Below are 27,813 nucleotides of genomic sequence, written 5' to 3' on the forward strand. Positions count from 1 at the left end.
TCCTGAGGCCACAGCTTGCGGCACCATTAGCATAACCTTGGTCCCCTCAAGGACAGGTAAGTCAGGACCGAGGTTGTTGTCATAGCATGCTGGCCTCAAGCCCTTCGCCAGGGTCACAATCTCAAACACCTAGAGGGACCAGGCAGGTGTGGCACATGAGTGAAGCAGGATGAAGATAAGAAAACTAGAAAGCACAGGGCTAGGCTAAGTGCAGCTGCTTCTCAGCTCCTGCAGTAGATCCCAGGCAGGAAAGCAGGCCCTGGGCAGCAGGCCTTCCGAGATAAGACCTGAGTCTGGGGTTTGGTGAAATCTTCCAAGTTGGCAGCTAAATCACATCTTTTAGGAACACCATAGGCAAAATCACACTCATTTGAGAACTGACCACCAGGTTGCATTTCCCGCTCCCAGCAGTTTTGAGGCGTTCCAGCCCACCACGCCCCCTGGTGGACGCTCTCAGAACTCCACCTTGAGTGCCATGGTCCGGCTCTCCTGAGGAGGAATTCTTGTTGCATTCAGGGTTCACGTGTTAGCTATCCTTGGTACACTGTACTTGGCACATAAAAGCCCCTCAATAAAGCTTTCGAAATGAATTAATGAATGAATGAACCAAGAAATACGCTAAGGCTTAGAGCAGTTAAGTGACTCTCCCAAATCATATTGTCAAGGCTATAGGGACTTTAACCCAGAGAGCTACTCTGACTCAATTCTCTGTCTAGTGCTAGTCGTGTATTTATCTGCTTATTTACTTATTCATTCACTCATTGACTTACTTACTTAGCAGTGGACATTTTTAAAAAATAAAATGTCTCCCAGACTATAAAACCATTAAATTAGGACCCTTCCTCTCCATACTCTGAGAACTTTATTCCAAACACTTGAGCCCAAAATCTACAGAACTAGATAATCTCTTAGTCCTCTCCCAAAACTGCACTGTCTCTCACCCCTTCGGGCCCCTCCAAGTCTGGCTCTGGGCAAGGCGCAGCCTTCTGGAATCCCACCCGGGAGCTGGGAAGCGGGGTTCTCTACACCCCCTTGCAGTGAGGGCTGAAACACTGGCACGTGCCCCATGGTCCCTTCAAACTTCCCCCCAGACACAAATAACATTCCCAAAAGCCCCACACTAACCACGCAGGTGCCGCAAGGCCCCCATAACCCCTACCCAAAAGGAAGAGGCTTGCATCGTTTGAAAACTCCACGGAGTGGATTAATCGCCAGAAATTTCGCCTGCCCCCGATTCTCCTGCAGACGGGTGGAACAGCAGGCCGGGTCTACAGAACACGGCGGCAGTGTAAATCGTAACACGGCAGCGAGGGAGCGCTAAAACTGAACTCTACTAGGCCTGCTACTTACCTGGCACATACGACCCAGGGCAAACCGCTTGATGTAGCTGGGCCTCTGTTTCTGCATTTGTAAAACGATCCAGTAGGACAAGGCCCTTTCAGCTGTGATACTCTGTATCTTCTTTAAGACTTTGTATAGGATAATGGTTCCCAGGATCCAAGGCACAGCCCAATGCAAACACATACACAAAAGCAAAATTAAACTTTAATATTTAATGAAATATATACATCATCCTTCTGCCGAAGGCAGCTAGATTGTAATTTTCTTGAGGATAATTTAATTTCAGATTTATGTCAATGAATCTCACCTCCCCATGGGGTCCTTTTGGCTGGCACCTTTTCACACACATAAATCAAGATCTAATTTATATGGGAGTCACAGTGCCAGACGTTTGCAGGGCCTGAGCGGGAACTCTGTGCACGTCATTCAAGGCATGGGCATGAACTCTTTGGGGCATCTTAATGGTCTGAGGTTAAATGAAAAGAAAAGCCTGGGTCTGAGTCTAACTGGGGGGGGGGGGACCTAATAGGCATTATTTAGGTGGAAGTGACAGGGAAGCAGATTTCCACTCAACGTAAGGAAAATATTTTAGCAGACGGAGCTATCCAACTATGGAAAGAATTGTTCAAAATGAAATGAATTCCTTACTCTTGGAGGTGTTCAGCTCTTACTTAGCCGTGAATGGGCAGCTGGTCTACAGCAGTGGTTCCTAAACCTAGCTGTGCAGGAGAATCACCCAGGTAGCTCATTAAAATCTAGACTCTGGCCTAATCTCAAGGGATTTGGGTTCACTGGGTATCGGAGTTGGGTCCAGGACTCTAGTTTAACTAGTGCCCCCAGGTGATTCTATTGTAGACAGCCCTGTCTACACATTGATTTGGGAAGCAATTGATTAGCTGACCTTTAAGAAACGTTCCAGCCCTGAAATCCTATAGCCTTGTAATTCAAATGCATAGCTTCCACCACAAGGGAATTCCAAACCACTGGAGCTAAGAGTGGCTGCCTAGATCAAGAGCTACTGTCCCAGCCTGATGGGGAAACTGGAAGCCAGAACAAGGAACGGGCATGCCTGAGGTGAACAGCCAGCGTGTGCGGGAGCTATATTGAACACCTAGGGCTCCCGGCACTGCCTCGGAGGGAAAACCTGGACTCTTCCCACGAGGTCGAGTCCCTTCCTACAAGCCAAGATTTCTGAAAAGAAGGCAACTGTGTCTGAGTTTGGGTGACGTGCTTGGGCTACTTTTTCAAGTAGGAAAGAAAGGAGTTGGTAACAGGAAACAAGAATGTCTGCCTCCCTCTTTCCACAATCAGAGCACTTGGGCTCCAGCTCTTGGTCCACCACTTGCTGGCTAAATGAGCTCAGGTGAGTTGCCAAAACCCTCTGTGCTCCACTTGCACAGCGGGGACAGTAACTTTGCCCTGCCGACCTCTGGACCTCTTGGGGATCAACGAGAAAACGGACCTGAAGACATTCACAAAACGCACATTACAATCTTCATGTGCGACATTATGACCTATTATCGAAGTCTTACCCACCTTCGATGTCAGCTCAAGGTCATCACTTTCCTGAGGTCTTCCCTAATACCTTGCTCTCCAGAACCTCTCTTATACCTGGACTCCCACTGCTTACATCGCTCTTATCCATGGTCTCACATCCCTCTCTGGTTCTTGTATGCTGGCCCTCTTCTCAGCTCATGGGGAAGCCAGTGCTCAAAACTCTGGATTCTGCCACTGTGTAGCAGAATCTATACTTTCCTACAAGTACAGCCATTAAGATTACCAGCTTTGGAATTAGATAAATCTGAATTCAAACTCATTATTTACTAGCTGATGGCCGTGGACAAATAACCTCTCTGAGCCTCTGTTTCTTCACCTGTAAAATGGAGGTAATAACCACATCTTCTCAGGGAGTTGTTGAGAGGCTGGAATGAGATCATGTTAGTAACTCAGGACAGTAGCAAAGCCTATAATGCTCAGTAAATGGTCACTGCTATAATTAATAGTATAAAATGAAGAGATTGGGTTCCAACTGGACAGAGGTCCCTCTAGCAATATGATTCTAAAGAGCAAACACTCCACCTATTTCCTATCCTTTACAGCAAGATTCAAAAAAGCTTGCCTGGGAAAGTACTTAACAAAGTCCTATGGACTTCCCTCGAGGCTCCCTCTGGATTCCTCAGCTGGTAATTCCCATCAACACCCCTTCAAAGCAATTATTCTTGGTTCATAAGTTCAAGGCAAAGAACTTGCTGTTCTTGCGATTCCCAAGATGGCTTCCAAATGTTGTAGCCATAAATACATTTCAGCCACAAATTAGAAGGCAGCCAATGGGGTTTGGGGAAGGGATTTCAACCATATGGCAGGATGATGAATCACCCTGTGTTAATGAAAGTACATCTCAGCTCAGTCTCCGGTGCTCTGTATCTGGTGCTCACTTGGGGACCAGGGAATCTAGCTCAGCCATGTGGCTGGGAGTCCCAGCTTCTCAGGGTTGGGGTGGAGGGCAAGCAAGGGCCTCCTCACCAAGCGGGGTCCATCCCTGAGGTCCGTGTTGCAGGAACAGGCCTGATCCTGTGGGTTTCTCCACGGCCACGGAGCTCAGCAGTGCTCTCTCTTGATTGGCAGGTCCCCCGGTGAATGTGAGCTGCAACATTTTCATCAACAGCTTTGGTTCCATTGCTGAGACAACTATGGTGAGTAAGTCAAAACACAAGCTGCTATTTCATGCTGGGGCTATCTCTCTCCCTAAAATACTGACTCTCTGCGTTGATCTTCCCCAAGGAATCTGATGTATTTTCATATCTCCGGTGGGATACCATGAGACTTGGACATTTTTGCTATCCTAGTCAATGTTTTAGGTGAAGATATACTTCTGAAAATAACCAAAGAGCCAGCAGGGCTAGCACAGGCCAAATGCCCAGGATTATAAAAACAAAGTTATATCAACAGGCTAAAGTTTTAGATTAAAATTAAACACATGCTTATAAGTTTCAAATTCAACTGCGGAATAATAGAAGACTGGTTATAAGAAGCTGAAATCGGTATACTGGGTTGATTCTACTCTACTCTCTACCTTTTTATATGTATTTAAAAATTCCCATGGTAAAAAGTTTAAAATAAGTCAATGACACTAGAAAAAAAGGCTAAAAGGAAAAACACTGAAATGTTAATAGCAATTATCCCTGTATTATAGACTTATCTATAATTTTTTCTTTCAATATTTCTATATTTTTTCAAATTTTTACGAGAATTACATTAGTAATTATAAATTAATACAATGACACTTTAAAATTCTTCTCAGTCCTTGAAAACAAAACAATAAAAAACAACTGCACTTCTTTTGAAGAGAGTGATCCAGCTTGTGAGAAAATAATTAAAGCCACCTAAAGTCATCTCTTTATGAGCAGAGGGAGAAGCAGCTAGTCAGTCACCAAGTCCTATAGATGGTACTTCCTTGAAGTCCTCTGAACCATCCATTTCTGGACATCTACCTGTCCCTAATCGGGCTCAGGCTGCCATCATGGCTTGCTCTCATTACCGGAAAGGGTTCTCGACTTTCGTCTTGCACGCCCCGCCCCCCACCTCCATCCATTCTTTCCCACACAGTGGTCTTTATGAAATACACACTAACCACCGCACCCCTTGCTTTAATACCTCTCCCAGGGCTCCTCCTCACCTTCGGCATTAAGCCCGAATCCCTCTGCAAAGCTGCGCAGGCCCTTCGTGCTTCTGTCCTCCTTCATCTCCTCTCTCTCACGTCCTATTTGGGATAAACAGAAATGCTCAGAGTTCTCCACACAGGCGGTGCTGTCTCTGGTTTACAGCTTCTCGTGATGCTGCTGGGGCCTCTGCCCAGAGCACCCACTCCAGCCTCCTTTCCCTTGCCATCTCTTATTCTCTTTTAAGTCTCTGCTTAGAATTGCCTCCACTGGAAGCCTTCACACTCTAACACGTGTGTGTGTGTGTGCGTTCATGTGTGCTTGACCCAAGACTAGGATGTCTCCCTTCCCATTCTCATGACACATTTTACAATGCCCATAATAGCACTTAATACTTACACTTAATGCCACCACAGGCTGCGTATTTGTCCCTCTTTTCACTATAATGGAAGTGCTTTGTGGTCCAGAATCTTGTCTCATTTCCTGTGGTAACCTCAGCAGCCAGCACAATGATTTAATAACAGGCGTTCAATAATGTTTTAAATAAATAAGCCAAACCAGATATAGCAATTGTCAATCAAACCATTGTTTCATCCTAAACATTAGGTCTAAACTTTCAGTCCCAGATTGGCAAAAATCACTTGAATTCTCTGGAGGTCATGGGGCAAATGGTCCAAAATCTGCCCTTTTGCAAAGAGACCAGTGTTGATTTGGCCAGATAGACCCTGTCCACATCCAAAGGACTTTGATCAGTTATCAAAGTCTCTAAAACTACAAGGTCCCTTATCTCCAAATGGAAATGATCCCACCTGTCAATAGGAACAAGTATTGCTGCTTTTCACTCAGCATCCAGGTCAAAAGCCAAGGTTTTGCACACTTGGAATGGATAGATGTCTTCTAAGCGCTTCTAACAAGCCCCTCTGCTTTTCTTCTCCCTCCCAAATCAGAGGTGCACTGGCATGTGCGCTACTGCGCTACTTTGCGCAGTGGGTGTTGACACCTTCCCTATTCCGAAACGGTAAATAGTTCTCGAACCCAGTCAGGGACCACCGTCATCTAAAGCGCTCGGTTACCTGAGGACAGGCGTACGCGTCTGCGCTCCACCACCGCTCCTGCTTGTTTCCCTGTAATGACCGCACAGATCTACTTCCTTGCTGCAGACTCCTGAAAGAACCGCAGTTTGCCCTTATTTTGTGTGGGGGTTGAACGCCCAGGCTCTGGAGTCACGTGGCCCTCGGCTCACTCACTGTATGTGAGGAGCTGATTTGCTTCATGTCGTTCAGCCTCAGTTTCCTCATCTGTAAAATCCCGTCTATGGCCATGCTGCCCTGAACAAGACCGATCCCCTCTGATCTCAGAAGCTAAGCAGGGTCGGGCCTGGTTAGGACTTGGATGGGAGACCCCCTAGGAAGACCAGGGGCTGCAGGCGTAAAAAATAAAAAATAAGAGGTTGTAAGCTGACAGGGTCCTTGCAATCTGTGAGGTCAACCAAGGGTTGTCTCACCTAAAAAATAAAAAATAAATAAAAATAAAATAAATTCCAGCAGTGATGAACGTACTCCCCTCATCAAGTTATTATGGGTAGTATGTGCAGGAAAGTGTTTATCACAGTAAATGTTTAGTAAATGTTCTGTTTTGATGATGATGATGATGATGATAAAGAAAAGCAGATGATGATGATAATAGAGGTTCTTGATACGGAAGCCTCAGAGATATCACAAATTAGCTGTGTGATCTTGAACAAGACTTCTGCGAGCCTTAGTTTACCCGCTTCCACGCCTCCTGTCTACCATTCCGGACTTCACTCCTGCTGCACTTGGCTTCCTACAGAGACAGTGCAGCAATTAGGACCCAGTTTTCCATACCCAAACAAATCTGAGGCTCGTCTCTACGATCTGGGGCAAGGTGGCCTAAGCCAGCTTCCTCATCGATGAAATGGGAAACTTGCAGCACCCACCATGTGACCTGCTGTGAGAATTAAGAAATAAAGTGATGTGCAGAAAGTGCTATGTGCAGTGCCTGACACAAAATACACGCACAGTGAATGTCAGCTATTATTATTAAATGTCACTTATAGTTTTCAATATATTTCACGCTCACTCTCCTCCTTGATTTCTTCACTGAACACTGGGTCTTACAACCACTGCATAAAGCAGAAATGGCAAACGCTATGTTCCCCCTCGTCCAGCTGAGGAAAGTGGGAGATGGAGACATCACATCACAGAGCTGGTTAGGAGTGACCGAGAAGGGATTAATAAGATCCAGGGGTCACGACCCACAGACAAGTGTTTGATCTGCAGTCTGCTGCCATAACACCAAAGAGCACAGACTTGGGAAACTGGGGGACCACAGACCCATAAAGCACGCTTACACGACTACCCAAGTTCTAGTCAGAGTGCAAATTCAATCTCATATCATGCCAGGCTCAGCACACCTCAGGGAAAAACAGTAAATGGTGATAATGGAGATAACCAACAAGTGGAGCCCAGAAAACATGGTCCCCAGTGGGGGAGACAAACGACCTTTAGATGGGCAATGAAGGATTGGCAATGATGGGCTTCCCTAGGGTGGTCCTTAGGTGACACAGGTTTCTCATTTATGAAAGTTAATCCAAAGCAGGAATTGTCATTTTCCAGCTTGCACATTCTATTCTGCTATGATTTTCTCCCACTGGGTTCTTTATTATCTAGATGTCTTTAATTTATTTTGCAAATGATTTAGGGAAGGAGAGACTAAAAATCTCAGAGCTAGAACAAAAACTTAAGAAATGGTCTAAACCATTTCCCTATTTTACGGAGAAAAGAGAGAAATGATGGCTAGAGTGGTCATACCACGTGAACAAGTCGCACGGCATGGAATGGGTGCTCTCTGCAGTGGCCAAGGGTCCCCCTCCTTTCAGCTTCTCTCTCCCTTAGATCACACCAACCAAATCATTTGGACCCCTTTCCCGTTTAAGCCGCTTTCCCTGTCACTCAGAAGACAAGAGCAACAACCACACATGAGCAGAGCACTTCTGCAGGTATCATCTCACTGAGACCACATGAGAAGCCCCAGGAGGCAGGAAATGTTATCCCCATTTTGCAGATAAGGAAACTGAGGATCAGAAAGGGTAAGCCACTTACACAAAGATACACAGCTAATGAGTGGTAGAGGTGGGATTTCAACTGAGATCTGTCGTACCCCAAAGCCCATATTCTCCTGAGCCGAATATGAATATTGAATTCCTGGCTGTTTGGGATCACCCGGTCCCTCTCATTTCCTTTCAGTCAGATGGAGTTAGAGCTGAAAGGGAAACGTCACTGAACAGACATGCCCAGGCCCCCAGACTCCCAGCCCAGGGCTATGTGTCTCCAACAGATCAACAGATCTGGTCATGCAATCTGGGTCCACCGTAATATGGACATAGTCCTGATGTCAGAAACTTTCCAAGCTATATCTGTTCTTCAGGAGCAGCAGGAGTACATAGCAGCTCTATAAACAGCTGGAGTCCCTAAGCCTGACAGTCTGTTTCCCACGGCCTGGTTTTATTCACCAGAGCTGAGAGTAGAGAGAGACAGCCAGCAAGTAGGAGTCTCTATCCATTCCAGACCAGGGAAGAGATGAGGCTGCCTGTTCTCCACCTGACCTTTGCAGGGTCTCTTGCTCTAAGTCTAGGCAGCAAGACAAAGGTAGGAGTTGTAACAGGAATGGATGAGGAAGAAGTGGGAAGGGGCTCCTGATCTAGAGCAGCCCCTCAAGAGTCTACAAGAGAAAGATCTGGAGCTAGAACCTACAGGGAGCCACCCAGCTTGTCTGGACACACACATGCTTATGAGTGTGCATAAGTGTGCACTGCAGCATCCATGTATCTGTGTGGTATGTATGCATGTGTGTGTACTGTGGAACTGTGTGTTAGTGCGAATGCACACATAGGCATGTGTATATGTGTATGCTAGTCTGAACATACTGGACATGTAACCTCAAACAGAAATGTGTATGGCCATGTACAGGTATGAATGTAAGTATGTGCATTTCTGTGGTTATAAATGTAAATATGCATATGTGTAAGTGTGCCTGTGCAAGTATCTGTGCGCACGCATATATGTAAGAATATGCAAAAACATTTAAGAGCAAATGTACATGAAGTATATTTTTTCATTTATGTAATTGTGTGTGGATATTAGTGAATATATAAGCACATATTTAAGTATGCGTCAGCATGAGTCAGCATATTTACATGTATTTATGCATATGCATGTGAATATGTATCCATTCAAAGACATGTGAATAAGTGAAAGAGTATTTACAGATGAATCAGTATGTGAGTTTGAGTACATCTGTACACGTATGCAGGTGTACGTGGCATGTATATGGCTGGAATTCATGTGGAACTATGGGTAATAAATGAGAGTGTGTACGTCTGTGTGTGTGTGCTGATGTCCTTTGTGCATGAATTTCAGTGTTTCCATTAGTAGGTCATAAGCTCCAGCCTCCCTCACCAAGGGTCAAGCTAACCTAGCACACAGATGGGCGCCCTGTGCCCAGGACCCCTAGAGACTAGTGACAGCCTAGCCACGGTATGATTATGAACAGCAAAACTCTGGCACATTTTTTTCCAAGTATATGAGCAATAGATGAAAACAAGCTTTTATGATGAATCCAATGAAAAAGAAAACAGAGAGGAAGAGAAATGCAGATACGCAATCTAATATACATTCTACTAGTCTCCCCTCCTTGACGGTGCAAACATTTATGTAAATACACACAACTTTGCAGAAATAGAACTGTGCAGCACTGTCTGCTTTTCTCAATTCTACCATATCTTAGAATCTCCTCACATCACTACATACAGGCCTACCTCATTCCTAACCCTCCACACACCACCAAACTTGGAAACATAATAAATCATTTATTATTATTACATTCCATATATGACAAAATGGTTTCAACCTGTTTCCAGACTTTATGGCCTGCCTGTAAGACTCCACGGCCTGGACATCATGTTGTGGTATTTAACCGCCCTTCTCCTAACAGCCCTCTGGGCTGATGCAGCTTTTCACTGCTATAAACATCGCCAGAATGAATATTCGTGTACAGAACTCTTTGTGCATTTCCTTAGGATCTATTCCAGAATTGGAATTACTTTATCAAAAAAAAAAAATGCACTTTTTAAAATTATCTTGACAGATATTATTGCCCAACTCGCTTCTAAAGAAGTTTCGATAATTTATTGTCTTCACAACAGTGTTCATTTCTCTTTCTCTTTGCTGACCCAAGATATTATCAAGGTTTTTTACTTAACCTTGATAATATCTTGGGTCAGCAAAGAGAAAGATTTTTTTAAATGACACGTCTTGTCATTTTAAATTTTCACTCTAGATTCCTAGTGAATTTGAGCATCTTTCCATATGTTTATTGGGCGTTTTGAATATTATAGTTTTGTTTTTACATGTACATTCCTAATTTGTTTGGCTCAGTATTTGGTGGTGGTTTAATTCTACTTCTCTCTGATTAGACGGTAATTTTTCCAACATCATTCTTAGGTAGTCCTTATTTCTCCACCGATTTGAAATGCTATCTTTTTCATAAGCTAAATGCCCGTATATACCTGGTCTGTTTCTAGTCTCAGTTGATTGTCCCATTTCTCTGTTTGTCTGTTTCTGCACCCATACCACATTACTTTAATTACTATGGCTAAACACTATATTTCTATGTTTAGCAGAAAAAGTCTTCTGTTGTTCTTTTTACAAGGTTTTCTTGACCTTTCCAGCCTATTTTCTCTTCCACATGAACTTTAAAATCAGCTTGTGGAGGCTTATGAAAATTGCCTCAGATTTTATAGGTCGGGTTTATAGATTAATTTGGGAAGAAGTGATATCTTCACACCATTTTATAAACATGGCATGTCTGCCCATCTATACAGGTATTCCTTTATGGTTTTCGGTAAAGTTTTAAAGCTGTTTTTTTTTTAATATACACAACTCATTGGTTTATTAGGCTTATTCCTAGATATTTTGTGGGTTCGTTGCTATTGTAGATGAGATCCTTTTTTGTTGTTGCTTTACCCATTACATTTTACAGTCTTCTTACATAGCTATTATTAGGTCACTTCTTATACTCTTGGGTTGTGGGAGATCTAAGAGAAAGTCTATTAAATGTCATCTAGTTAGACATGGCTCCACACTGCACAAAGCCTTGGTGAACTAAAGACTAAGAGGAGACCAAGGAGAGAGCTCTCAGAAATGCCATCAGAGTCTGTTACAGGCAGAAAACAGAATTACAGGCAGTCTTGGTATCATCTGCTGGATGACTCTCTCCCAAAACACCAAGGGAGGCATCACCATCATGAATTTATGACAGCTCAGAGTTGGCTCTCCATCAGATTAGCTTCGGGAAGGAAAGGTGACTCATGACAATCAAACCCACAGAAGATTGAAGTGGGTAAATAAGATCGTCAAGTTATTTTAATTTGCCATGGATCTTTCCATTCTAATAAGAAGAATGTTCTTGTCCTCCATGAAAGTGCTCCCTTGGCACTCTCTGAATATAAGGGAAACCAATCAAAAGTTGCTTCTGACATACCTGAAACTTCAGGAAAAGAAGGCAGACAGTCTTGAGGGATATTCCATCCAAGCCAGAGAGAGGTCTAAGGAACCATCCTTGCTTCGCACTGTACAGAAACCCTCTTTCCAGTGACAAAAAAGCTGGTGTTCCCCCAGACAGAGAGACCCTGTACCCCAGGTGATGCTAGATTAGCAATTGCCAAATTCCTGCTCCCCAAATTACTAAATGAATGTCTCCCAGAGGTTTATAAAATAGTTAGCTAAACAAGACGCAATACAATAAATTAGGGTTCCACTTATTAAATTACAAGCACGTGCCTGTTCTAAATCATTGAGATTGCACGGGGGTCACTGTGATTGATGCTGGGCCTCACCCAACTCCTCTACTGCATATTCATCTCTGCTGTTAGTTTAGTGCTCAAAAAGCAACCTTATTTTCTATATTTCCAAGCTTGTTGGTTTCTCACCATTGTACCCCAGACTGCCGACACTGTCCTCTTGCCACGTCAACATCCACCTTTCAATTTGCAAACCAGCTTTGAAGCCACCTCACTGTTTAATATGACACTCTGAGGTCCTTCGCCTTATACAGACTGCAAGGATATGCACGAGCCAACCTGCCACATGGGCCGAGATGGGGCCAATATGCTATGTCTACTATATCTCTCTAGCCTACCCATCTAGGAACTTGGTTTAAAAAATAAAAATAAAAAATAAAGGAAATAGAGAAGCAGTATGAAATTGTCAAAAGGATGTGAAATTGGGAGCCAGACAGTTCTGGATTCATATCCCTACTCTAGCACCTACTAGCTAAGGAACTCTGAGCAAGATACAACCTCTGACTAACCTCTCTGAATTTCCATTTCCTGACCTATAAAATGAGTGTAATAATACCCAGTGTGCTATGTTGATGATAGGTTTAGAGATACGATGCATATAAAGTTCTAGCAAATGTTAGACACCAATAAAAGCAGCTGCTATTAGCATGTTTATGTAATTATTAAACTCCTGCTGGGCTTTAGTGATCCCCTAGAGACAAACAAAGATGCTCAGCTCCACTGGTCCAAACCACCTACAGTTCTTTACAATAAATGTAGCTCCGGATTGCGTGAGACCCAAATGAGAATGCATTAGGCAGGGTGGTGACTTAGGAGAGGTTCAGGGCACAAAGCAAGCATCTGGAGCCAGGGAGGCAATGAGTCAGGATCGGAGGAGTCTGCCAGCACTGGACGTGCGTGTAGAGCAGACAATGAGTCAAATCGGAGGGTTAAAGCAGGAATGAGGTAGGAGCACTAGTGGACTGCTAGACCTGGGGCGGAGGCTTTTTGTCACTTACCCTTTTTAATACTTCCTGCTAATTGTGGGTTTCGAGGAACCCACAGGTATGTAACAGTTGCCAGAGGCAGTATCCGATGGCACTAGGGTGTCATGAAACTGTTGCTCAGTGCATTTGTGGGAGATTCTGGGTTGTAGTCCAACGGTCAAGTGCTTGGGCTTTGGCATTAACACCTTGGGTTCAAATCCCTGCTTTGCCATTTACTAGCCTTGTGTTGCCGAGAATGGTTTTTTAATCTCTGTGTGCTTTGATTTACCTAACTGTACAAGGGAATGATAATAGAATCTACATCACAGGATTATTGTGACGATAAAATAAGACTCATAAAGCCCTTAGCATCATTCCTTGTATGTGGTAAAGCCTCAATCCATTAGTATTATTTGCATTGTTATTATCGGTTCTGGATCTACCAGTAACTAATGGTGGGAATTTGAGCTTTTAAGGCTTTAGTTTCCAGATCTGTCCAATGGGAATCTTGTCTTCTATGCCAAACCTCATAGAAGAAAATTAATGTGAAGGTGCTTTAAAAAGTAAAAAGTGGCAAATAAGCATAAGATATTATTAATACAAGGAGCCAATACAGTGTACTATTTAAAAGCATAAGACTTTGGAGTCAGTTGGTTGTGGATTCGAGCCTCAGTTCTATCACTAACTTGAGACAAAGCTCTAAGTAGCCCTAAGCCTCAATTTCTTGAGAAAATGGTGTCACTGTGAGAATCTGGAGAGTGTTCATTAAAACACTTAGCACGGTGCCTCGCACTCAGTTAAGTGAATTCTACACATGTCAGTGAGCTAGGTCCGTACTCTCACAGAGCTGTCTGGAGACTGGAGCTGACCCTTCTTGCATTTGGAGGCACCATCTACGACTCTGGTTCCATAGTACTTCTCAGAGTTCTAGGGAAGTGCCAGAGAAGGAGGGCCGCAGGTGGGAGAGGCAGCGGCAGCTGAGAAACGAAGCCTGGCCAGCCTCGTCTCTGAACGGCCCTTGGCCCCTGGCCCCTGGCTTTCCGCAGACTGGTCCAGCTCTCATGCATCTTAATCCCAAACCCTGTCAGAGCTGAGTGTAGATCAGAGCTTCTCCAAGGAGAGCAGAACCCTCCCAACGGCAGATTCGGCTGGTTCTCCTCTCCCTGCCCTCAAAGGTGTACGAGTAAATAAGTAAGAAAAGAATGGGATAGGGCTCCAGCTTGAATGCAGGCCCCATCCTAGTCACTGAAGCGCTGTGTGACCCAGGGAAAGTCCCTTTCCCTCTCAGGGCCATGAGTAAAATGAAGCAGTTGAGACAGAATTCTCCAAAGGTTCTCTCTAGCTATAATGATGAAAATGATGAAGATGATGATGAATAAGGACTCTGATAGGAATGGGGAGCACCATTCCTATTATCTTAGTGTAGCTCCTCCTTTCTCAATTGGCCTCACGACCTCGAAACAGGTCTCCCTGTGCCTGTGTTCTCTCACTTCCAACGTTTCTTCGTCATTCCTACCTTGCTGATCTTGCTGAAGTCAAATTTTGATACTGTTCCACTGTTTCAGACGTCAGTGGTGCCCAACCGGCGACAGAATAAAATCCAAACACCTCGGTTTGGCAGCTAAGGAGCCCCAGCCTTATCCTGGCAGAGTGGTTGAGAGCACAAACTTTTTAAAGTCAGAAAAACCAGATTCAAATTCCAACCCCACTGTTTACGAACTGTGAATTGGGACAAATTATTTAACTTCCTGAATCTTCTTCATCTATACAATTAGGAAAATACCTATGTCACAGGCCTGTTTTAGAAATAAAATGAGCTGAAGTGTGTGGCAGGCTTAGCACGTGCCTGGTCCACCGTAGGTCCTCAGTAAGCAGGACTTTGTATTACTTATGCTGCTAATGTTTGAGCTTCTGCCTATACACCACGGCTTGTGCTATTCCTTCTACATGAGATTCCCTTGACCCCAATTCCGCACATCCTAAACCTAAATACTCCTAAGTCCTAAATCCCTAGTCCTCATGTCCTTTCCTGCTCTCAGCCAGTACTCTCTACCTCTGTCCTTCCTCCTCGCACATCGCTGGCCTCGTTTCCAGCTGAAACCAGATACTGTTCGCCTCTCAGAACAATACCAGGTCCGGAGAGGCTAACTTCGGGAGGATGGAATCAACTGACTGGAGCCATTTCAAATGCGACCTTCTCCCCAGAAGCTTTTCCAGACTCACCCAACCTGGCTGGAAGTAATCTCAGCGACTTGAGAGCAATACCTAACAGCCGTGTGTTAGAACCTCTCATGACTCTTACTTGTTACCTTCGGTTTTGTATGGTGGATAACTGTGTCCATCTCCCCTTGCCTGTTAGATCCTTTGAGCTCCGTGAGGGTAGAAACCGAGTAGACCCATGCCTTCGCCCTCGCTGTACTCCCACTGGGCCTCATAAGTGTTTATGTATTGAATCGAGTTTAAAGAAGAGGCATCCCTTTGAGAGTTGGAATTCTGAGACTTAGGAAGATATAAGAAGCTGGTACTTCTCCACCTCTTGGGTGACGTTTCTTTGTTCTGACCGCAGTGGACACATATCTTGCCCTCCGCATCTCCTTCCCACCGACACGGTCACCGACCTCTTAGAGCTTGCCTACTAAAACACCTCATGCTTTCTGTTTCACCACAATACTGAGTTTAGAGGAGTTTACTGGGAGGGGTTAGTATCTAAAATTAGACACGATGGGGTCATCGCAGGTGGGGGGAAATCCCATTGCAGGTGGCACACAGGAACCCCCAATAAGTGTTTCCTGAATGACAAAATGAAAAAATAAATGAGTTAATGCTCTACCATGGTCCCACAAGCATGGCAGTTACCCAGTTTCCAGCAATCAGACAATCGTGGAGTCTCAGAGGCACGTAAAGACTGTTAAGCTAGAGTTCTAGAAATTCCTCCCATCTCAGACCTAGATGGACCACCCTGAGACTCTGAGACCTAGAAACCAACTACCGAAGGTGAAACCTGAGGCTCTAGGGTGGAGAATTCACATGTAGCTCCCCGGCCCCTGAACCTGAACATGGGCCCCCAGCATGTCGAACACCGACCAACGTGAGTACAGGGCTAAGCAAGCAAAACAGCATGTAGCTTTCAGCCTATTACACCAATTACATTGATCTCTTCCGAACGGCATTTCCCATTGCTGCTTACCAGCGAGGGAGGAGAAATCAATGGCCGCGACTTGTCTAGCAGCGGCTGAGCGGAGGAGCAGGGCTGCCAAGAGCAGTCGAGCTGCCCGAGGACACGGAGACGCACCTCCAGGTCTCCGCTCTCACTTCCATCAGTCATTTCATAACGAGGCCCTACACTTTTTATTTTGTTTTTCTTCTTTTAGGTAATGTACATTTATATTCTTGGCAATCAACATGCATTACTTCAGTAACAACAAAAAAAAAAAACCTATTTTTAAAATATCAGTAATAAAATGCAAATGTTATAATGTCCTTCACTACTGAACATTCTTCAAAGGCTCTGCCTCACTCCCATGATGAGGTCCAGATTGCTCGGGGCAGTTTGCGAGGCCCTGCCTTTCCGCCCTCTCCTCCCCTCCCTCATTTACTTGCTATTCTTTCCAAAGTGCTGCCTTCTTGCTCTGTCCCTGGGCCTTCACACAAGCAGTTCCAACTACCCAAAACGCTTTTCCTTTTTGGCTCGACCATATTTGGTCTCATCTTAAATATCATGTTTTCATAGAGCCTTCCCTGACCACCACCCCCATGTCTAGATGGGAAGCCTGTCTTCTCTAGCTTCCCTAACACCCTGTACTTAATCCCTACCCTGTACCTAAGCCCTAACCGCAGTGTGGTGTAAACATTAAACTGTAGGTAGGCTCTGTAACTGCATAAATATGTCTTTCTTGTTCTCAGCATATTCTCCAGTGCCTAGAACAGTGCCTGGCACTTACTAGATGCTCTGTTAAATGCCGTTGAAAAAGTAAAGCTAATAACGATTAGTTATTAGATTTGGAAGGTTCTTAGAGACCATCTAGCCTTACTCCTTCTTTTAACAGTGAGGCCCAGAAAAGCAAATCAGGTTCTAATCCCAGGTCCTTTACAGAATTGCTACATGGCCTTAGAAAATGCCTTCCCTCTCTGAGTTTCTGTCTCTCCAGTTATAAAATGAGGAAAGCTCTTCCCGCTCCAACGTTTTTCCGTCTTTGTCACTACCTCCTCCTCCTCCTCCTCCTCCTCCTCCTCCTCCTCCCCCCTTGGGTTTTGGGTACCTTCTGATGGAGTGAGTAGGTGGGATGGTGCAGAAGAAATATAAACTCGAGTTCACCCTCTCAAATTGTTGCCAATCAAATTGCAGAGATAAGACACACACAGTAAGAAAGTGCGAAATTAAATGTTTCTGGTGATTCCGTTTCGCTAGGTGATCAGAAAAGGAAGAGATCAGAGAAGCCTGAGGGCATCAAGGCTCCTGCAGGAGATAAGGCTTAAACTGAGGAGGCAGAATTTACCTAGGCTGCAAGGATGAGAGGAGAGTATCCTTGGCACAGAACTGGCTAACCATACCCATGGGACACGATGACCGAGTGGTCACTGAGGGTTAGGCTTACGTGGATTCAGATTCCAGCTCTGCCACGTACTGGCTCTAGGCCTTGGACTTAAGTTCCAAAGCTAAGTTTCCCCACCCTTACTATGGGAATCTGAATGTCTAGCTTGCAGGGGTTTTGTGAGAACTACACATATATGACAGTATCTAGAACGGCGCCTGGTATCTAACAGACCATTTTAAGAAATGTCACTTTCTTCCTTCCAGCCACGTAAACAGGCTTGACATGTCACTGGCAAGAACATCAAAAGTACAGCTGGGGTTTGGGGACTGAAGGCTTTTTCTACCCAACCATTCATACATGGTCTGTTTACTCTGGCATGATTTGCCCAATGCCTCGCCTCACCTCTCTCTCTCTCTCTCTCTCTCTCTCTCTCTCTCTCTCTCTCTCTCTCTCACACACACACACACACACACACACACACACACACACACGTACACATCCTACTTCAGGTAAAATCCCAGGGAGAAAGAAAAGCTGTTTCTACCTCCCTGATCAGATGGGTCAGATTGGGAGCTGTCCATTACTGTCTGCAAGAAAAAACTAAGAATCGATATCTAGGTCTGGCCTGAAGTTCTCCCTCCACCACAGGACTTATAAGACATAAGATTATGAGACCAAAAGTTATTTTCTAAAGGGCTGGACAGAGAGGCTTCAATCGAATTATAGAACGATTCTACAAAATAACTTGGAACATTCATGAAGCTATTGATAATTCTGGAGGAAAACAGAATGAGGCATGTGCTCGGGGTGGAGCTGACAGGGGCGAGGGTTATTTTAGTTAGTTGAGTTCACTCCTGTTCCTGACAGATAAAGAGTGATTAAGATTCAGAAGCAACACCCCAAAGAGAATACAGTGTAATCTCATTTATTCAAAACCTTTAGGGAAAGAACAGCAGCAGGTGCCTATGAGTGGAGATTACTTCTTGAAGGAGAGCATTAAAGTTGGACTTGAACTGAGGTTATTCGTCTTTGAGGACTATGAACCCTCCTGCAGTCCAACAGAGAGAACTATGCTCTCGTTCCTGGGAAAACACAGATGTGCCCTGAATTCTACTTTCAGGGCCATAATAGTCATGGGCCCTAGGTTTATAATATGTCCCTAACAACACTTAAAATTTTTCTTAATACAACTATTTCTTAACTTCATGAACTCATTTCCTGACATGGAGAACTACCCATGCCACTAATTTTTTCTTAGGTTGTGAATAGTAACTAAATGGATTCTTTCAGTTCCTCTAGGACCAGTTGAACAAACCCACACTAGAAGTCAGGACTCTTGGGTCCCAGAATCAGCTCTGCTCTGCTTTTTCAGAGTGACACAGGCCAATATCAATTAGCTCTGGACTTCACTTTCTCCAACTGGAAAAAAAAAAATGCAGGGGTGGCTGGGGGTGGGGGGTGTTGACTAGGACAGCATTCCTAAACTTTATTCTGTAGAAGACAAGCATCAAGCACAAAATAAACATTCTGTGGCCAAACTAAATCAGAAGTGTTGCATATTCTGTTCCCCTTTGGAGATACACACAATTCACTAGTATATTAAGGACTCTGAGAAGTCCTGCAATAAAGAAATCTATTGCATCTGGTTTAGTCGAACACTTCCCTAATTGGTTTGATCCATTAATTTTTCCACCAGAGTAATATCACTGCGGTCCCATCAGAGAAGCATTTTACTTAGCACTGAGTTTAGAATCCAGGAAGATGTGACTCCAGGACATCTATTAATCTTTCCCAAACAAATCAACAGGCACTGAAGGTTATAGAAGGATGGTATTAAAACACAGTGGTGGGAACGCTGGGGCAAGCAGGAACACGGCAGAATTCCTCTCCCCGCCCTTCCTCCTTCACTGCTCGGGAACTGACTGTTCTCTTCAGGCGGGACAGTTTGAAGGCCCAGGCATCAGCTTCCAGTCTTTCCTTTTGTCTCTTAGATCTGTCTAGAATACTGACTCTCAAACCTGAGTACGTGTGAGAATTACAGCACCGATAGGGCTGATGATAAAAGGCGGATTCAACTTTATCTGAAATGTATTATTTTTCTTATCTAAAAACCAATGTTATCAGGTTGAAAATGTTACCAAGATGAAAATGGGTGTTAATTATATCAGCCTAAACTTTATTTTTCAACTTTCTCAAAAGAAAGAATAACATTTAAATAATCTCAGTTCAGAGCTGAATATACTTACTGGGACAGTTAGAGAATGTCCACACTTTGATAACATCCTCCAGAAGGATTTGGGGGAGCATGGGCTGAAAGCACCTGGGCCCTCCCAGGGCCTAACCCTGGCTCCACCTCTTTGCCTCCTGGCTGTAGGACTATAGGGTCAACATCTTCCTGCGGCAGAAGTGGAATGACCCCCGGCTGGCCTACAACGAATACCCGGATGACTCGCTGGACCTGGACCCATCCATGCTGGATTCCATCTGGAAACCTGACCTGTTCTTTGCTAACGAGAAGGGGGCCCACTTCCACGAGATCACCACAGACAACAAGCTGCTGAGGATCTCCCGGAACGGGAATGTCCTCTACAGCATCAGGTAAGTTCCAATACAGGTTCATCCCTTCCTCCCTCAGAAAGTGCCTCGCCCCATTGCCTTCTGGGAACATGCACTAAGAGGAGGGCTAAACAGAGGTGATCGGGCCTTGACAGCACGACACCTTTGCCAAATAGGCAGAGCCAGCTCTGTAATTTACACTCAGCGAGTAAGAATAAAATACCATGGGAAGTCCTAGGAGCAAGGGGTTCATTCTAACCAGGGGGATGAAGGAAGCACCTGGGAGAAGGTGGAATGAAAGTTATGCCCCTCAACTTACCCAGAATTTCAATAACATAAGACGGAGATAAGAGTATTCGAAGACGGTGACCAAAAGCAGGAGCATTCAGCTATGTAAGATGAATGATTTCTAGAGCTCTACTGTACAACATGGCATGTATCGTTAACAATACTGTAACGTAGACTCCACAATTTGTTATGAGGTTTTGATTTCATTAAATGTGTTTAGCGCAATTAAAAAAAAAATAGCAGGAGCAAAAGCACAAAACCTGAAATGTTCCAGCAACTTCGACATAAAAGGGCCTGCCAGGTGAATGGTGCTGCTCACAGGTATTAGTCAGAGCTGCTCCATCCCTTCTACAAATGCTGTCTGTCCTCCACACCTTGCATTGACTCTAGGAAGCTGGGACCCCCTCCCACAGCTGCAGAGTATCTGGCAGCTCCTGGTTAAGGCCAAACATTCAGAGTCTCCGGCTATCCCTCCCCGCCTAATTTCCAAGCTCTTCCTCCAAGGCATAAAGAAACGAGCAATGTCCGCTTTATTCTTACACCTAATGCACTTTATAGGCTGGGTACTTTACGTATGCTATGTCTTAGCCTCCTAACAACCTCATGAAGTAGGTTTTACTATAGCCATTTTGCAGATTAGACAAGTGAGGATCTGAAAAATTTAGGTAACTGACAAAAGTTCCCAAAGCTACTTAGTAGCAAAGCCTCCTAGATTCCAGTGTGAACCTGATGCCCACTCAGAACCTAAGACACGGCAGGGCATTCAACAGGCACTCAAATATTTGATGAATGAATGAAGATGTTTTTATTCGAAAGAGCTTAAAGGGAGCACTGGTCCTTAAATGACTCCCTCTCCCCCTCCAATTCCTCAGGGGAACAAATCTTTTTTACTTCCATTAGGAGATGAACTTTAAATGTCCAGGCCCACAGTGAAGGTTGCACAGGTCCTCATCCTCAGATGTGACTGAACTTAGAGTCCCTCCTGAGAGCAGGCTGGGCGGGGAGGGGACTTAGAAATCTCGGCAGGGAAAGTAGGCAGCAAAGAGGGGCAGGCTGAGAGGAGCCGAAAGCAGACATGGTCTTCCTCACCTAGGAGCCCATCCAACCCAGTCCGCATCCAGAGCGGAATGGCGATAGGCTCAAGAAATGGCCACCAAGGTCCTGGCTGGCTGGGAGGAAGGGAGGGGTCGCCCTGCTTGAGTTTTGCTGCTGCCAGGCTAGTTTCATATCTCTTGGAAGCTAAGTCCCAGTACATCAGACGGAAGGGCAAATCAGCAGAAAGTGATATTCCCAAGGTCATTCGACTTCAAGAAATTAACCCAGTGTGACAGCTGTCCCACTTTGGAGCTTTTATCTTCAGAAATCAACTGCATTCGCTTCCCCTTCACTTCCCCCCTCCTTCTTCCACACCCTTCTTTTCCTTCTTCCCCTCCCTCTCCCTTCTCTTTCCTCCCTCTCTTGCTTCTACTTTGTACGTAAAGGGACCTGCATCCAAAGCTGTGGGTATGAGCTGGAGGAAGCTCACATAGGGCCTTGTGCCTCGCCATGTGCGGCCAAGGTGTCAGCAGCTAAGTGCCACCAAACCACCACCCATTAGGTGCCTTTCAAGAGAGCGGTGCTGGAAAATCTGCCAGCCAGCACGTGAGTTCAGCATCCCAAGGCTAGGAGGCGTGGTTTCAAATCTTGCCTGAGCCATCGGCTTGCCGTGTCACCTTACACGAAGGAGTCCCTACCTATCCTTCTCTGCGCTTCAGTTTTCTCACCTGCCATGTGAGGGATTTGGCCTGATGATCTAAGGCTCTGAAAGCCTTTCTTCTCCATTCTCTGCAGCGGGTGCTCAGATGTTGGCAAAGCCTTTCGAGATGAAGCCTTGTATCCCAGCTGGAGTTGCAGACCTCAGATTCTATTAAGGGGACTTCCTCTGGGTCTGAGGCTGCAGCCTCTGCAAGAGTTGAACAACCCAAAATAAACAGCTAGTCCAGAAGCTTGGGGTGCCCACCAACTTCCCAGCTGACCCCAGCATGAGCCCAGAGATGTGAGCCGGCTGTGTTTGGACACCCAGAAGGCAGAAGAACTTTTGTAATAACTTTTGATGAGCCTAGGGTGTGTAGGAAGGCAGCCAAGAACCACTTACAGCACCTGCTGCCGATACACCTAGGGATGCCTGAAGCCTGATACTGCTCAACTGAAAATTCAGTCTCTGCGCCTAACTGAGAGCTCTGCAGAAAGGCAGGGAGTGGGGCAGGCCCTGGCCTCCAGGCCATCAGGTACCTTGCTAAAGGCAGGTCTCTATAGCCAGACAGACTCCAAAGAAATACAGAAGTTCCACTAACTCCATGTGACCTCAAGCAACCTACTTTATCTCTCTGAGCCTACATTTCCATATCTGAAAAATAGAAATACACATATATTGGTTCAAAAACACTAGAGTTCCCTAACCTCCTTGACCTCTCCTAGATAACTGGTTTCTGGTAGTAACTAGAACAGAGATACAGTTTCTCTGGCCTGTGGATCCAGCGTCATTCAAATCCCTTCTCTTCCCAGAATCACCCTGACACTGGCCTGCCCCATGGACTTGAAGAATTTCCCCATGGACGTCCAGACATGTATCATGCAACTGGAAAGCTGTGAGTCTCTTGCATGAGGCTGATATTAAGAACCAGACTCCCTTTTACCCATGGGATCAGCAGAAATTCCCACACAGCTGCTCCTAACCACTGGACCCCAAGAGATTACTGTAATAGTCCAAAATACCAGATGAAGGGCTTTGCTCTTAGAAAATGCATCGGAAATATAATTTCCCTTACATTTTCCGATCCAGCTTTGGAGCCAGCAGCATTCCCCAAAGAGGCACACAGTTCCATGTCCTCTGTGAACAGCTCTCCAGGAATGAAGGAGAAAGAGCTCGAATAAGTCATGGTCCTTGAACTCACAGGGATGCTGACTCCGGCAGGGGAGACAGATGACTAAGACAGGGAAACGAGTGGTGTGCGGTTCGAAGTACAAAACATGGTGGCCTCACGGCAGAAAGCGTGCTTCTGCTGACTGGGAGGGAGAGAAGGACTTGGAGTAAGCTTTATGAAAGAGATCAAGCAAACCAGGATTTTTACAGATGGGGTAGCTGACTTCTTTGACTGCTAACACAGAGAACAATCTCACTAGTTTAAAATATGGAATTAAATGGAAGGACACAGAGGTTCCTCATGGCCTTGGAGGAGCTAAAAGTACAGAAGTGAAGGCAGAGCCTGTAGGCAGCAAGAAGTGATGGACCATCCCCTTGAAATACCATTGCTGAAGGGAATCAGGACCAGCCAACCCTGAACCTTCTGTCACTTCACTCGAGAGTCAAAGTCCTGAGAAAGAGGGTCAGATTAGTCTAGTTGAGTCACCATCTCACATCCTGACCCTCAACTGACAGGTCCACCACAGTAGCATTTCACATAAAAAAAAAGTCTGCTGTGAGCAAAATAGGAAGCTTGCGAGGATGGTGTACAGGCACAAACAGCGACTGTCGACTGATTGTGTGGAGGAGGGGCCAACAGAACAAGCTAAGTCAGGAGGCCGGGAGAGGTAGGAAGCGGGGCAGAAGGGCTGTGAGGTAGATCTAAACAATTAACCCAGTTTTAACCTTCTTTGTGAGAGGAAAAAACATGGTTTCATGAGGTCCGTCAAGTGTCAGATGCCTCTCTGTCTCTGACCCTAATCAACCCTGACATGCTTCAAATAACTGCTTCTTGGTGATGACTGCTCCTTCTTCTGACCCCATCCCAGTTGGATATACCATGAATGACCTCATCTTTGAGTGGCAGGAGCAGGGAGCTGTGCAGGTGGCAGATGGACTAACGTTGCCCCAGTTTATCCTGAAGGAAGAGAAGGACTTGAGATACTGTACCAAGCATTACAACACAGGTAGGTGCGAGGGGCCAGTCTCCTCAAATCCCACCCCCAGTCAGGGCCACATGCATTCAATCATTGATTCAACAGATCTTAAGAGGTACTCGTGATGGAGCAAGCTCTGTATTTATTACCTGGTGGTTAAGAGAATATCCTGTAAAACCAAAAAGTGGCTCTGAGGTGTTCTTCCTGTGCGTCCTGGGGCAAGTAACCTAAGCTTAGGCCACGCCTTATTACAAGGGAAGCTGGGACATACAATCTTTATTCCAGGTAGCAGCATGCTTAACTCAAAATGGACCCTATTTCCTAAAGCAAGAGGAGGAGCTGATTTTGGGAGGACATCTAGCAGTCTTTGTCACACAGGAACTAGCATTTCTGATAGAGCAAAGGCACAGAGAATGCTCACATTAGACCTCAGCAGAAGGAAGCTGAGAGGCGGCACTGAAGATTAGTCAACGGTAAAGCTGGAGAAGGTCCACGAGACTGTGAGCTACAGGGGGGCGTGGAGAACCACCACCCGTTAGCTCAGTTCTCTCTCGTGCCTAAGCACAGGCTTTGTTAGAAGACTGAATACAGGGATGAAGTAGATCCAGACTGACTTTGCATACCGTTTCAGGCTGGGAAGGAGCTCAGGGAAGCACTGTTGAAGAAAGTCAGCCAGTTCATATGCCAGCTGGAGGGCTGGGTAGGAGGCTGCTGTCTGAACCCAGCTGGGTAAAGCTGGTAACAGCGGCCACAGAGAGGAGGAAGTGAAGGAGAGGGACTGAGCGAAACCACCGTGGGCTCTGGTGCCAGTAGAAGGCCCAGAGAAAGGGCAAGTAGCCTCGGCTCTGGTCTGTCTAGGACAGCTGCCTCCTTCTGGGTGACCTTGGAGAGGTCTCAGAACCTCCAGAGAAACTCTCTTCATTGCTGGGCAAGCTGAGACTCAGATAAAGGCACTCCCATTAACGGCCAAGAGAGCAAGGACTCTCATAAATGAAATAATCATAACTGACTCTCACATACCACAGCCCTTTAATATTTATACAGCATTTTCCCATCATTATCTCATTTGTTCTTCGCTACTTACATTTAGGTGAGAACTATGTTCTGTCCTAGGCCCCGTGGATATAAGGAGAAAAGATTTACAAGGCCCCGACCACATGGAGCATACAGTCCAGAGCTCAAAGAAATCCACTAGTAACTGCTTCAGGGGACGGGAGCTGAGACCCTACCATGGGACTGGCCCTGCTCCAGTTCCTGGGACACACAGATAGAGAGAAGACAAGCTGGCCAGAACTTCATGCAGAGGACAGAGACAGCAAGAGACCAACTTTCCTGCTCACTCACTCACTGTATTATGCCTTCAAGGCTCTGATGACTGGGTGAACAGAGCTGAAGGAGCACAGAGGAAAAAAGAGGCATTTCTGCTAGGGAAGACTTCACATTTAAACTGCTGTGGAGGAGGATTTCTGTGGCTGGTTGTGAGCAGGAATAAGGGCATTCCGGGAAGAGGGATTAGCGGGATCGAGTGTGAAAGCATGCTCAAGGCGAGGGATGGAGTGTAGGGGGCCATGATGAAGGTGAACAAAGAAGGGAAATGGGATGGAAAAACAGGCGAGGGCTCCACTGTTAAGGGCAGACTAAAGAGTTTGAACTTTTCCCTGCAGGTAATGCAAACCTTCTTGTTTGAGAGAAGGAATGAAAGGTTTTACAAAGAAAAGTAACAGGATCAAGTCATGTTTCGGGAAGAAAACTGGCAGAAGGATAGAGAATGGTCCACTTAGGCCCACTCTTAGGAACAAAATAGTATGATGAGGATGATGGCAACTGACATTCCCGAGCACTAATGATGTATGAGGACTGTGCTAAGTTCTTTATAGGCACCATCTCATTCTATCATCACAGTAACCATTTGAGTAACTATGTAAGGTGGGTATTATCATTTTATTATTATCGTCATCATCATAATCATCATTGTCATTGTCATCAACATCATTATCCCTAATTGACCGTAATCAAGAAAACTGAGACGCAGAGAGATTCAGCACATGCCTAGAGACACGGCTGTTGTGAGGCTGAACCAGGACTCCAGCCAAGGGTGTTCAGACCTCAAAGCCTTGCTCCTACCCACTAGGCTATTCTGCCTTCTCACGATAATTTCTTACAGGTAAATTCACCTGCATTGAGGCCCGGTTCCACCTGGAGCGACAAATGGGCTACTACCTGATCCAGATGTACATTCCCAGCCTGCTCATTGTCATCCTCTCGTGGATTTCCTTCTGGATCAACATGGATGCTGCACCAGCCCGTGTGGGCCTGGGAATCACCACTGTGCTCACCATGACTACCCAGAGCTCTGGTTCCCGAGCATCCCTGCCCAAGGTAAGTTCTACTGCCCAAGAGCGCAGATCACCTGGACAGATAAGGAGAACACTCCTCTCTCTTCCCTGCCTGAGATAAGAGGAACATGAGAAATTAGGCCCTTGGCAGTATCCAGCATTTTTATCCCTCAAACCTTTCCTCCGAATTTAACATTATGCTCAATACAGTTGCCAGATACCACATTCTGCTCCATTCTCCACCAACGCACATTTTGCTTCATTTACTATTAACACTCAACTCTACCTCCTCCTCCGCTCACTTTTAGTGCTAAGAACAACATTCCTCTCCTTTCATCAATGGTAGATACTCTCTGTTGGGAGTCTCCAAGACCGCTCCCATATTCAGAGATCTGAACGGACTCAGCATATAGTTGTACTGAGGGCTAAGACTTCTTACGGAGGTACACTCAGGATACACAGCTGGACAATAGGGGACACAGGCAGAAGAACCCATGGGCAGACTTCCTTCCTTCCACACAGAGCACTCTCTTACCCCAGCAACAAAAAGGCAGCTACTGTATGAGATGGTTCTGCCCAGAGACACAGAAAGAAAAACTGTTTTGAAATTCATTTAGGGTTCAGTACCAAAGGTTCTTACTGGGCGCTGGTCACCCTCTGCCTCGCACATACCAGACTTCCAGACTCCTAGAAGGAAAGCAGACGTTCAACACAAACCGTATCGTTTGTACAGGCGGTCTAGTCACTTAGGTAAAATGGCAGCACTCCCCAAATCCAAGTTCCCAGATGTCAACCAAGGGCCAAGCTTACAAGCAGGTCCTTCGCAGCAGCAGCCTCACGCCTGCCATGTTAACCCTTTTCTGCGCACACTTCGATCTGGCTCTTACGTTTCTAATGTTAGCACCGCATTCTGCTACATTCGCTGTCAACTCTTGAACCATATGCTGCTGCATTCACCATTAACCCTACACACAACATTTCATTCCATTCCCTATTAATGCCAGAAACACACATTCCGCTCCATTCACTCTACACTAGACACAACGTTCTGTTCCATCAGTCTAATGCCAGTGTTCCACTTCCTTCATTACTGACACCAGACACTGATTCTCCTCCAGTCCCCCTCCCAATACATGCAACATTCTGTTCCTTTCCCTGTTGACACCAGACCTCACATTCTGCTTAATTCACTTTTACCATTAGACATAACATTCTGCTTCATCTACTACCGATGCCAGACACCACAGACTCCTCCGTTCACTCCTACTTAAGATCCAGCACCCTGCTCTTCTCACTGGGAATGCTGGGCGCCTCGTTCTGCTGTGCTCTCTTGTCATGCCAGGCACTGCCTTCTCTCACAATCCCTACTGTCAT

At 45.5% G+C, this 27,813-nt stretch overlaps 1 protein-coding gene, 1 long non-coding RNA gene and 1 pseudogene across 3 annotated transcripts in view; 2 read left to right on the forward strand and 1 right to left on the reverse strand.

The window, feature by feature from the left end:
• GLRA1 (glycine receptor alpha 1) overlaps positions 1 to 27,813 on the forward strand; it is a 71,420-nt gene that overhangs the window by 31,917 nt on the left and 11,690 nt on the right. The window contains exons 3-7 of the mRNA XM_016164387.2: positions 3,967 to 4,034; positions 19,755 to 19,978; positions 22,769 to 22,851; positions 23,996 to 24,133; positions 26,268 to 26,482. Coding sequence (XP_016019873.1) covers positions 3,967 to 4,034; positions 19,755 to 19,978; positions 22,769 to 22,851; positions 23,996 to 24,133; positions 26,268 to 26,482 — 728 coding nt within the window. The remainder of the gene's footprint in view (positions 1 to 3,966; positions 4,035 to 19,754; positions 19,979 to 22,768; positions 22,852 to 23,995; positions 24,134 to 26,267; positions 26,483 to 27,813) is intronic.
• Positions 1,877 to 22,035, reverse strand: LOC118605108. Of its 2 annotated transcripts, none has more exons than XR_004951918.1 (3): positions 21,988 to 22,035; positions 5,018 to 5,101; positions 1,877 to 3,985 (listed from the first exon to the last, which is right to left on the reverse strand). It is a non-coding gene; the product is annotated as an uncharacterized LOC118605108 (long non-coding RNA). The 2 variants fall into 2 exon arrangements; XR_004951917.1 differs by lacking the exon at positions 21,988 to 22,035 and adding an exon at positions 6,074 to 6,323.
• On the forward strand, positions 6,311 to 6,429 carry LOC118605622 (annotated as a pseudogene).

This window comes from Rousettus aegyptiacus, unplaced genomic scaffold (assembly GCF_014176215.1).
Source record: "Rousettus aegyptiacus isolate mRouAeg1 unplaced genomic scaffold, mRouAeg1.p scaffold_m13_p_7, whole genome shotgun sequence".
Lineage (NCBI taxonomy): Eukaryota > Metazoa > Chordata > Mammalia > Chiroptera > Pteropodidae > Rousettus > Rousettus aegyptiacus.